Raw genomic sequence first — 9,448 nt, forward strand, 5'->3', positions numbered from 1 at the left:
ACACCTACGAAGGGGAGTTCGCCAACGGGTATAATGAGGGGCAGGGTCGTATGTTGGCATCAAGCGGCGAAGTCTATGAGGGCGAGTGGAAGTTAGGACGCAGATCCGGTCCTGGCCGCGTGACTCAAGCAGACGGCACGACGATGGAGGGGATGTGGGAATCCGACTGTCTGAACGGTTTCGCGACGCTGAGGAGGGCTGCAGACGGACTGGTATATGAGGGGACCTGGTTCCAGTCGAACTTTGATGGATGGGGCGTTCTCTCGTGCAGAGGGACGCTGTTGGGCTATGGCCACTGCTCTGCCGGGCGTCTTAGTGGATGGGCCCGCATTTTTTACCCGTCAAAGGGCTTGTGGGTCGAGAGACGCTTTGCTGATGGACACCCAATCATGGACGGTACGGAGGCTGCCGACGTCATCGCGTTCAAGAAGCATGAAGAGGGAGTTCTTGTCTGGATAGTCCGTGAATGTCTGGGTGCCGTTCCAGTACTCACCGTTAAGCCACGGCTCATCCGTAAGGGCCGGGTGCTTGTGCCACGCAGCTGCCTCCTTCTGTGAGGACTCGCACCGCTTGGACTTAGGTCCCGACTCTCCGGTCACCGCCACTCACCCTTTTATGAGCCCCACCCGTACACGACATGTGGAGCTTCCATCACCCTGTTCCTCGCCGTCCGTAGGCAGGGAGCTGCACTTGTCCACCACCTCCTCAGTGAGCGACTTTAGCACGCCGCAATTCGTGCGGATGGACGCAGGCGAGTTCCCCTCCACAGAGGTGGAGGTGGAGGTCGACGCCGAAACCGTGGATCCGCTGTCCTTGTACGTAGACAACTCCTACGCCTCCAGAACCGCAATCGCCTTTTTTTCGTCACTGGCCAAACATCTCACGCCGGAGGAGGCCGCTTCAACGCAGACCGCAGGTTGTGTAGGAGACTTCGGCGAAATTTGCAGGTTGGGCCAGCTCTCGCGGCCAGATCTCTGTGACCTTCCCCAGACGTTCTTGTCGACTCTGAAGCAATACGGAGTCGACGATCCTTTGTCTTTGCCTATGTTTCCTCTGTAAAATATTCAAATAATGCTTTGGGAGGTACACGAACTGAGGAGGGGTTACTCAGAAAGCTACTGTCAATCTCGCGTCAAGGGAGCTCACAGATTTTAGTCAAGGAAAAGTCAACCACGTCGACTGGACAGATCTGAACTATCCCCCACTGCTCAAAATCATCCACTACGAGGTGCGCGAGCTGCATGAGGATGTCCAGTCTACAGTCAGAATTATCAACCTGTGAGTTTCGAGGTCGATTCCAACTAGTACCTGGCTCCTGCATTGTGCGGTGTTCTCGTTGAATCTTGTCGACAACCTGATTCTGGCGTTCGTCAACTCCGCCGCCTGGCTTCGAGTCCTGTTCTCGTTGCTGAACCTCTGTATCTTCCCAACAGCCGCTATGTTCGTCTTCTACACAGGTTACAAGGGGATCGCGAAAGGGTCTCCCACTGAAATGCAGAAGTTCGTCGTCTTCCAGGCAATTTTGGTGAGATCAGTGACTTGCACACACCAGTGTCTATTTGACTTGTTCGCGTCTCTGGCGCCTCTAATGGGTTTCAATGGATTTCTGATCTACGTGACGGCCGAGAAGAAAGACATGAGTAACACAGGAGCGTCCTCCCTATGGAGCGTGGCCATGACGATCGAGAGTTGCATATTCCTGGGGCTATTGTGCCTCGGTGTTTACAATATTGTGAAGGTTCAAGCGATAAAAAACTCCAATGGCATGTAGAATTATCATTCAACCGCGGAACGCAGTGCGCGTTTAACGGCGTTGCCGATCTGGTTCGCAGCCGCTTCGGCCAGGGCCGAAAGGTCAGGACTGATGTCTGGTGAGAAGACAACGCCCCCGCGCACACGCAAGAAGCTTACTTGACGTCGGGCGTGGCACACGGCCACATCCACCCAGGAGTAGTTCCGACCATCCGACAGCGACGTCAGGTACTGCTCCTCCGAGGCCTCGACGTCCACGTAGTAATCTAAGACTCTGGGAGAAGTTTCGACTGCGGCGAGGGAGAGTCCGACCAGTATGTCCTTCATCGGTATGCCCGCGTGAGCTAGGGCCATGGAGGCACATGTCGTGCTGCACGCTAGAAGGGAGCCGCCTTGTGAGAGTACTGTCACCTGCAGATGTAGCAGGGTGCCGGAAAGCTTGTCAAGCTCCACTACTCCGCTGAGAGTGTCTTTCAGGTGACCTGCCAAGCTGATGAGTTCTTGAGGGAGGTCCGGGCTCCTGGAATCCTCTGCAGTGGCCACATTTACATCGATCAGCATTTCTGCCCCATCCGTCATGAGAGCGCTGGAGACCACAGCCGTGTCCTGATCGTGGATGCGTCCTTGCTTCCCCATTGGACCAAGAACTGTGCAGAGCACCACCGAGTCCCCGTAAGCGACTGAGGAGGTACCAGGCCGCCCTGGATTCGCCTCAATGAACACCGGACGCATCTCTTCCGGAGCTCGCGCTCCCCGAAAGCCAGCGAGCGATTCGGTGAGCGATATTGACGGTAACGACCGATGCGCCTCCATAAAATCAAGAGTTTCTTTGGTAATCCTGCAATGTTCAGATAACTTCACAAAGGACAGTCAAATCGATATCGTTATTAAAAATCCTCCCCCAATGCGAAAGTCTTCGCTTCCTCAGGCTTCTTGTCCTTCAAGTTCGCCGGCACTCGCTTCGGGGGTACAGGTACACTTACAGGAGCTAAGCCGAGAAACGCATAGGTCTGAGAGCCGTCAATCGTAGATGCGGCCCCAAGAGCAACTTTCACGCGCTGCGCTAGCCATTCCACCATCCCTTGGGCTGCTACTAGACCGACTCGCTTCAAGTGGGCGGTCTCCAAAGCTATTGCTTCGTTAAGTAGAAAATCGAGCACTGTATCAGTTAGCCGATCGCGTAGCCCGCTATACAGGGTAGCAGCGAACACACCCTGCAGCTGCTCCTGTCGGATGATGTTGCTCAGACCCTTGGACAAAGCCCCGTCGACACCCGCCTTGGACAGCAAGCCGTTAATCATAAGGATGTCCGCAGACATCATCATCTTCAGTATAGCGTAGGCAGCTAGCTTCTCGGCCATGGGCTTCGGAGTGGCGTCATTCTTGCAGTGTCTGAGAATCCACTGCGCTTTATCCTCGCCAGCTTGGCAATACGCCTCCATCGCTGTGGCTATGGGTCGGTGCTCCTCCGCAGTCACGTCTAGGCCGGTTTGACCCGTCAGCAGCACGGGCAAAAACGCGTTGAATGCTTCCTTGTGAATTACCTCGTAGGAACCCTGAAAGGAAAAAAACGCTCTTGCCTCAGGTATCTGAATCTCGGACAGGAGTTCGCAAGTTATCTCTGTAAGGTCAGCCAGGATCGGCTCGTCTTCGGGCGAGCGGCCGTGCACCAGCGCGGACCTCAACAGTATGACGTTAGTGAGCGAGGATATAAAGTTCAGAGGAAGGTTCTCAGCAGCACTTTCAAGTAGAGCCATCTCCTGGTCGGCTTGAACGTCCTCAGAGGCCCAGAAGGTGTCCTGGTACGCTTTAAACGCCGTCCACATGGGTTCAAACTCCAACGGGAGAATTACCCATCGGTTGACGTTCTCCTGCAAGAAAGGATCGTTGGCTTGTTTTTCCAACAGAGCTCTTCGAACATCAGACATATCCATGCTCTGCCTCTCCCACTGAGCCTTTCGAACGTCACACATATCCATTGAATTAACTTAAATGTCTTTAGTACATTCGACCATCCAACACTGTGGGGCAGTGCGCTTAAAAAGCACCGTTGATACGACCTGCCCCTTCACGCCACCAAACGTGAACATAGGGAGGTCTAGTACGGCTACAGAAGTCATGAACGAGCAAGCTTCATGCAGCTCCTCAACAGTGGCGTTGCAGCTCGTGATCAGTACATGGACACCGGGACCCAAATAGGACTCCTGCAAAGCGGCGGCATATTCGGCGACTCTGTTGCTCATGAAGAATAGGTCGAAAGTGCCCTTGTCGTGGATAACTGCGGCCCATTTATCCGCGATCAGCTGGGACACGCGGCTGGAAGATTCCGGCATGTTTTGCAACGGGGCCGTGAGGTCTAGCTGGTCGATGATGGCGGAGGGGCCGAGGAGACGCCGCGCCAGTCGGACTGCGTCTGCGACGTAGTCGAAACCCGCCAACTGAGTGAAGCCCATGTTCTGCAGCCGTTTGAGGAACATACCGTTGCCGCAGCCAATGTCGAGTACAGGGGTGTCCTTGGCAAACCGAGAGGTCAGGAAGGACGCGATTTGGCCGCATTGGGCAGCATACCAGTCCTCTCCATCTACGTTTTCGTCATAATTCCTGATCTCCTCTGCATATATGCCTTCCCAGTGCTCTTTTCTGGTGAGGTCGGAGCGCATATAGCAATTTCACACGTCGACCATCTCTTCACTCACGAACTTGGCCACTACCGTTTGCATGTCACCTGTTATCTCAAAGTCGTCTGGCGGGCCCACTACCAGAAGCCTCTCGTTATCGACACAGCAGTCTAGGGCGAAGGGAATTCCGATGCATTCGTCGATGAAGAACTGGAATAGCTCACTGAAGCTCTGATGCACAATGTATTTCCATAGAGGAATGACTGCCACTCTGTCGCTCTGTAGGAATCTGGAAAGGCTCAAACAGTCGACATCGCCCAAGGCCAGGTGCCTCGTCACTGCTCCAAACATCAGCGAGTCAGTGAGGCCTCTCCCGCTCATAACAGCCTGGATTGAGCCTGACGGCATCACCGTTGGCGTATCGAATTGGGTAACAGCGGAGACAATAGGAAGACAGTGGTTCTGATATGAAACGCACCCAAGCCTCACGTTTACCAGCGACACTGAACAGAAGAAGTTGGGGTCATCCCGTCTGAGCTTCATGACCAGTGAATAGACCTCGGTTGCAAGGTAATCCTTTGAAGGGTGGCCCACGCGTTCCAGTCCGTGGTTCAAGACGATGCAGCGCTTTACAAACATGACTCCCGCCCTCTGAAGGTCGGCAACGGATCTCGGGTTTCCTGGGACGATGTTGAGGAAGAGGTTGGCTGTGGACGGACGCTCCGCCTCTATCTTCTCGAGGTCTGCTGGTTTCATGGGTGCCAGGATGTACAGCGTTCCTTCGCCCTTTGCGTTGCTTACAGCCCGCTGAACGAAGGAGGTGAAGTTCGAAGGCCACCCCAGCACAAGAATGCTATTATCGAAGCTGGCCGCAGTAGGTCGATACCCCGTCACGATTCTCAGCTGCAGGGTCGAGGTCATCATAGGTAGCTGGCTCCAGCCTCGCTTGAGGTCAAGCCGGCTGCCCTGAACGCTTGCCATCCCGCTTTCAGGAGGTTGAAGAGACGCTAGGTAGCTCGCATCTTCCTTCATTCGGTATAAGCAGTAGTTCAGGCTGCATTAGTGCTGACGATTCCCTCACTTCTCTTCGGTGCCCAGCACGATAAGACCCCGTGGCTCGTACAGGCACTCCCCCACATAAGCTGGCGTGCCCAACAAATATTCCGGATGTGGTAGCGTGATGGAGGTCGCACCGGCACCGCTGTCCCACTGAATGCCCAACAGGGTAATACGGCACTTCTCGAATAGCCAGGAGGCGAAGGTGATGAGCTTGATGTGGAACAGCCCTTCCGGGAGAACTGATATCTGAAACGTCCTCTTCGTGGAGGCTTGTACGAAGGACAGTCTCAAAAGGGGACACGTGGATTCTGTGTTCCTGCCGTAGAATGATGTCGGAACCGGCAAGTACGCCAGCGTTGCGCAGCTGGTTAAACATCCGTACAAAGTGCACAGAAGTCTATTCTTCAGCAAGGAAGCCACCATCAACTCCGTCATCAGGTTCTGCAGGGCCACCACCTGAGAAACCCCAACGTTGGTCAGCAGTTCCACAAGGACGGAATCAGCCTTTTGCAGGACTACATGAAGCCGCTTGCCCATGTCACCGCCCGCCATAAGTAATGCCCTGCGTGATCGCCATATAGACTGCTTACGTCAACGCCAGCTTACGCTCGATCTCGTCGATACTCACCGGCAACAAGGGAGGCTGTCATGAGGAGTTCTACCGGCTCACATTGTCAAGGTTGCACACAAAGATGACGGAGGCCTCCCTAGCGCACTGCCTACAGAAAATGGAGTTGCCTCCAGATGCGGCGATCTGCGTCTGGTAATTGTATCCGAACAACTCCTCTCGCCTGACGTAGAGCTGAATTCCCAGGGCTTTGTGGGCGTATGACACGATCGACTCGAATTCCATGGGCTCATACGGTGTCAAGAAAACGACGCGCTTGATAAGGAAAAGCTTCTGCTGGTAGTGAGAGTCCGAGAAGGTCAGTCGGTCGTGTTGCCACAGGTTCCCAGTTGCGATTTCCGCCAACAGCTGATGCAGTCTCTGTGGGCTTATGGTCCCCACCAGCAGAATGAACTCGTCTCGCATCTTGCCCAAGGCCAAGCCACGCAGCTGCTGCCGCACGAAGACGTGGATTGGATACCCTATAGCATCCTTTCTGTACTTGGCCTTCTCAATGAGGTTGCTGGCTTTGTACGGAAGGTAAACGAAGCTTGCAAGAATGGCGAGGGTGACAACGGCTTGAGCAGTGCTACTAGACGGCTGCATGTCACCGTACCCCACAGTGGTAAGAGTCACTGCTGCGAAGTAGACGAAAACCCAGAATGAGTCTCGATTTGGGGCGTCATACTGGAATGAGAGATATCGAGTTCACTTACTCCATCAAGCATGAACATGCATCCCTGTATAAGAAGACGAAACATTCCTCACCGCAAACGTAAAAACAATGACCGTAATGTCTAATGCCAGGGACACCAACTGACAGATCAGGCTAGACTTACGGCTGGTGACTTTAAATAGGTCGATGAACTCCTGGTCCTTTCCCAGAAGCAAGAAGAATCTTACGAAGCCCAGATGCATCATGTACGTGACCTTCGCGTAGCTCTCGTCGCCACCAGTGTGCATGGCGATGAAGTTGGCCGGCGACAGCGTCACAGCCTCAATAATCCCCAAGACGCTAAAAATCGTTTTAGCCTTTCGTTCAGTTCCCGCAAACCTCAGAATCAAATCTATCTCGAATATCCACAGGAATGCTTGCTCCATGAAGAATTGGGATCCGCCTGATACAAGTTTGAAATCCCAAGGCTCGTGGAGGCTTTCGCGGCTCCAGAAAGCTGATAAGTAGATCCAATGATAGGACCAGCCAACAATGAGCCACAGCCGAGCGAATTTGACGGTGGAGGATTCAGCGTAACCCTCAACGCTTAGAGCGTTCTTAAGTAGAAACTTCATTTTGGACAACCTGGGCAGAGAACTCAGCCGAATGCGCTCGACTCCCCAGTAGCCTTGAATCGAGGTACCACCAGACTTCCAAGTGTTTCGGCCGCGCCATAGCAAATACAGGAACGTACGGGACAGTATGAGCACGCAGCCGAAGGCTGCGATTCCCGCCGCGGCGCTGCCCCAACTGATAGATGTATGAGGACTTGAGAGGAAATGTGCTCCGATTAGGACCACAGCAAGGATAACAGCTGCCCAGTCCACCAGGGATAACGCCATCCGCAGTCTGTACCGACGAAGGGAGGATTGCGATTGATGCTCCTTCGCTTGCACATGAGGCATGCCCGAATTGGTCAAAATTCACTTAAGTCCACAGGAAAAGTACACAACACGTATTTTGGGGGGTTCAATCTGTGTTTTACTTCTTCACGATTTGCACGACATCTTCGTCAAAAAGAAGATGATCTATGCCAACCTTTTGAGGGTTGTGCTTCACACTTTGGCCCCAGACCCAGGAATACTTGAACTGTTCCAACAACTGCTTGTGAATTCGTGTGCAAAACTGCCGCACGGTTGGCTTGGCGGCCTTGAGAATGACGGGGGATGAGTAGTCTGGAATCTGACCTCGCGGCTTGGTGTAGATTCGGATCAGGTTCAAGTACTCCCAGATGCGCTCGATAAGACCGTCAAGGTTCCACTCATGATGGGCCGATATAGGGACGTAGTGGGGGATCTGCGAGATGATGTCAAGCTCCTCTATAGAGATCTGGTCGATCTTGTTCATAACGTAGATGGCAGGCGTGTAGACCCTGTTCCCCTCGATAACATCGATGATGTCATCGGCGGTGGCGTCACACCTGATGTGCCAAACGCCAGAAGTAAAGCGATACTCCTGACAGATGGACTTGATAGTGGACTCATCGAGGTTTGTAAGAGTGCAGGTGTTGACGATGGTAATACCTCCGGTGTCTTTCTTCTCAAACTTGATATCAGGAGGAGTTTTGTTTAACCGAATGCCAAAACCTTCGAGTTCGCGTTCAATGATCTTCTTATGCGTCATCGGCTTCATAACGTCTAAACAAATCAGAATCAATCCGCACGTCCTAGCAACGCCTATAACCTGCCGACCTCTTCCCTTTCCATCCTTGGCGCCTTCGATGATACCTGGCAGGTCCAACAACTGGATCTTCGCTCCCTTGTACTTGAAGACTCCCGGTACGCAGGTGAGCGTGGTGAACTCATAGGCGGCGACCTCGGAGAAGGTGCCAGTCAATTTATTCAGTAACGTACTCTTTCCCACTGAGGGGAACCCAATCAGCCCCACCCGGGCGTCACCCGTCTTTGAGACGTCGAACCCCTCCCCTCCGCCACCCCCGCCACTTTTGGTGCCACCATCGATCAGCTGCGCCTTGAGCTTGGCCAACTTGGCCTTCAGCATGCCCAGATGGGCGTTGGTGGCCTTATTCTTCTGAGTGCGAGCCATCTCATCTTCGATCTCTTTGATCTTCTGGACGACCGACATGGCGGGTTTTTCTGGAATTTCTACAACACAACTACCAAGGGTCACGATTTGTGGGACTTCAGTTCTCCCTTAATCTTCGGGCCTCGGGTGCCATCGAGCTTCGTAGACATAGCATTCTCGATGGACGTTTGAAGCTCAGCACGGCCTTCAACGTCCAGGTAGTTACGGAACCACACCTCCAGCCTAATATTGCCACCGCCCTTGGAGTTCAGCTTGTCAACCAGGCGGATGCCAGTAACGATTCCCTTGGTATCAACAGTGCCGCCGATCAGACCAAGCACCAGGTTGTTCCAGTATTCATCTAGCTGAGCTGCCGCCGTCTGGTTGGGCCGGAAACTGTACTGGAAATGTCCTCCAGCGGCGTTCAACTCGTCTTCCCACATAGGCTTGATGTCCTCCTTGAAAACCATGATGGCATCGACCACCTGCTTTTCACCTCCGTCGTCTCGAATCATCCTGCAAAAACATCAGAGACGAACACAAGGACTACTACTCACTTCTTATGGTTCAGCAGCTCAGAAGGCTGTGGAAGGTTGTTCCAGAGAACCCAGAAATCTCGGACGTTGTGGAAGGAAGCAATGATCTTCGTCTTCTCCTCGTAGCTGTTGGCCC

General features: G+C 53.5%; 8 protein-coding genes across 14 annotated transcripts; 3 read left to right on the forward strand and 5 right to left on the reverse strand.

Moving 5' to 3' along the window:
• Positions 1 to 50: 50 nt before the first annotated feature.
• KVP18_002835 (uncharacterized protein) lies at positions 51 to 557 on the forward strand (the record flags this gene model as incomplete). Its single annotated transcript, XM_067954076.1, has 1 exon — positions 51 to 557. One exon carries the CDS (start codon positions 51 to 53, stop codon positions 555 to 557), a length of 507 nt encoding a protein of 168 aa, XP_067805666.1.
• A 184-nt stretch (positions 558 to 741) lies between these two features.
• KVP18_002838 (uncharacterized protein) lies at positions 742 to 1,059 on the forward strand (the record flags this gene model as incomplete). Its single annotated transcript, XM_067954088.1, has 1 exon — positions 742 to 1,059. One exon carries the CDS (start codon positions 742 to 744, stop codon positions 1,057 to 1,059), a length of 318 nt encoding a protein of 105 aa, XP_067805673.1.
• A 12-nt stretch (positions 1,060 to 1,071) lies between these two features.
• On the forward strand, positions 1,072 to 1,771 carry KVP18_002834 (uncharacterized protein; the record flags this gene model as incomplete). 2 transcript variants are annotated; one of them, XM_067954075.1, is made up of 3 exons in its annotated part: positions 1,072 to 1,083; positions 1,112 to 1,278; positions 1,306 to 1,771. In XM_067954075.1, the coding sequence occupies 3 exons, from the start codon at positions 1,072 to 1,074 to the stop codon at positions 1,769 to 1,771; spliced, it is 645 nt and encodes a 214-aa protein (XP_067805665.1). The 2 variants fall into 2 exon arrangements, with proteins under 2 accessions (XP_067805665.1, XP_067805664.1); XM_067954074.1 differs by lacking the exons at positions 1,072 to 1,083; positions 1,112 to 1,278 and having other exon boundaries at positions 1,439 to 1,771.
• Positions 1,772 to 1,776: 5 nt separating this feature from the next.
• KVP18_002837 (uncharacterized protein) lies at positions 1,777 to 2,565 on the reverse strand (the record flags this gene model as incomplete). Its single annotated transcript, XM_067954087.1, has 1 exon — positions 1,777 to 2,565. The coding sequence occupies one exon, from the start codon at positions 2,563 to 2,565 to the stop codon at positions 1,777 to 1,779; it is 789 nt and encodes a 262-aa protein (XP_067805672.1).
• Positions 2,566 to 2,639: 74 nt separating this feature from the next.
• Positions 2,640 to 3,731, reverse strand: KVP18_002839 (uncharacterized protein; the record flags this gene model as incomplete). Of its 2 annotated transcripts, none has more annotated exons than XM_067954090.1 (1): positions 2,640 to 3,731. In XM_067954090.1, one exon carries the CDS (start codon positions 3,729 to 3,731, stop codon positions 2,640 to 2,642), a length of 1,092 nt encoding a protein of 363 aa, XP_067805675.1. The 2 variants fall into 2 exon arrangements, with proteins under 2 accessions (XP_067805675.1, XP_067805674.1); XM_067954089.1 differs by having other exon boundaries at positions 2,640 to 3,686.
• Positions 3,732 to 3,740: 9 nt separating this feature from the next.
• KVP18_002836 (uncharacterized protein) lies at positions 3,741 to 7,656 on the reverse strand (the record flags this gene model as incomplete). 5 transcript variants are annotated; one of them, XM_067954077.1, is made up of 7 exons in its annotated part: positions 3,741 to 4,363; positions 4,445 to 5,424; positions 5,452 to 5,991; positions 6,020 to 6,072; positions 6,100 to 6,723; positions 6,753 to 6,776; positions 6,805 to 7,656. In XM_067954077.1, 7 exons carry the CDS (start codon positions 7,654 to 7,656, stop codon positions 3,741 to 3,743), a joined length of 3,696 nt encoding a protein of 1,231 aa, XP_067805667.1. The 5 variants fall into 5 exon arrangements, with proteins under 5 accessions (XP_067805667.1, XP_067805671.1, XP_067805668.1 ...); XM_067954080.1 differs by lacking the exons at positions 3,741 to 4,363; positions 4,445 to 5,424; positions 5,452 to 5,991; positions 6,020 to 6,072; positions 6,753 to 6,776 and having other exon boundaries at positions 6,088 to 6,723; XM_067954081.1 differs by lacking the exons at positions 4,445 to 5,424; positions 5,452 to 5,991; positions 6,020 to 6,072; ... (1 more) ...; positions 6,753 to 6,776; positions 6,805 to 7,656 and having other exon boundaries at positions 3,741 to 4,412.
• A 76-nt stretch (positions 7,657 to 7,732) lies between these two features.
• KVP18_002841 (uncharacterized protein) lies at positions 7,733 to 8,836 on the reverse strand (the record flags this gene model as incomplete). The annotated part of the gene is made up of 1 exon (XM_067954092.1): positions 7,733 to 8,836. The coding sequence occupies one exon, from the start codon at positions 8,834 to 8,836 to the stop codon at positions 7,733 to 7,735; it is 1,104 nt and encodes a 367-aa protein (XP_067805677.1).
• A 41-nt stretch (positions 8,837 to 8,877) lies between these two features.
• On the reverse strand, positions 8,878 to 9,291 carry KVP18_002840 (uncharacterized protein; the record flags this gene model as incomplete). Its single annotated transcript, XM_067954091.1, has 1 exon — positions 8,878 to 9,291. One exon carries the CDS (start codon positions 9,289 to 9,291, stop codon positions 8,878 to 8,880), a length of 414 nt encoding a protein of 137 aa, XP_067805676.1.
• Positions 9,292 to 9,448: the final 157 nt, after the last annotated feature.

The sequence above is a fragment of a genome (genome assembly GCF_019968955.1).
Source record: "MAG: Porospora cf. gigantea A chromosome Unknown PgA_NODE_930_length_9448_cov_343.307, whole genome shotgun sequence".
NCBI lineage: Eukaryota > Apicomplexa > Conoidasida > Eugregarinorida > Porosporidae > Porospora > Porospora cf. gigantea A.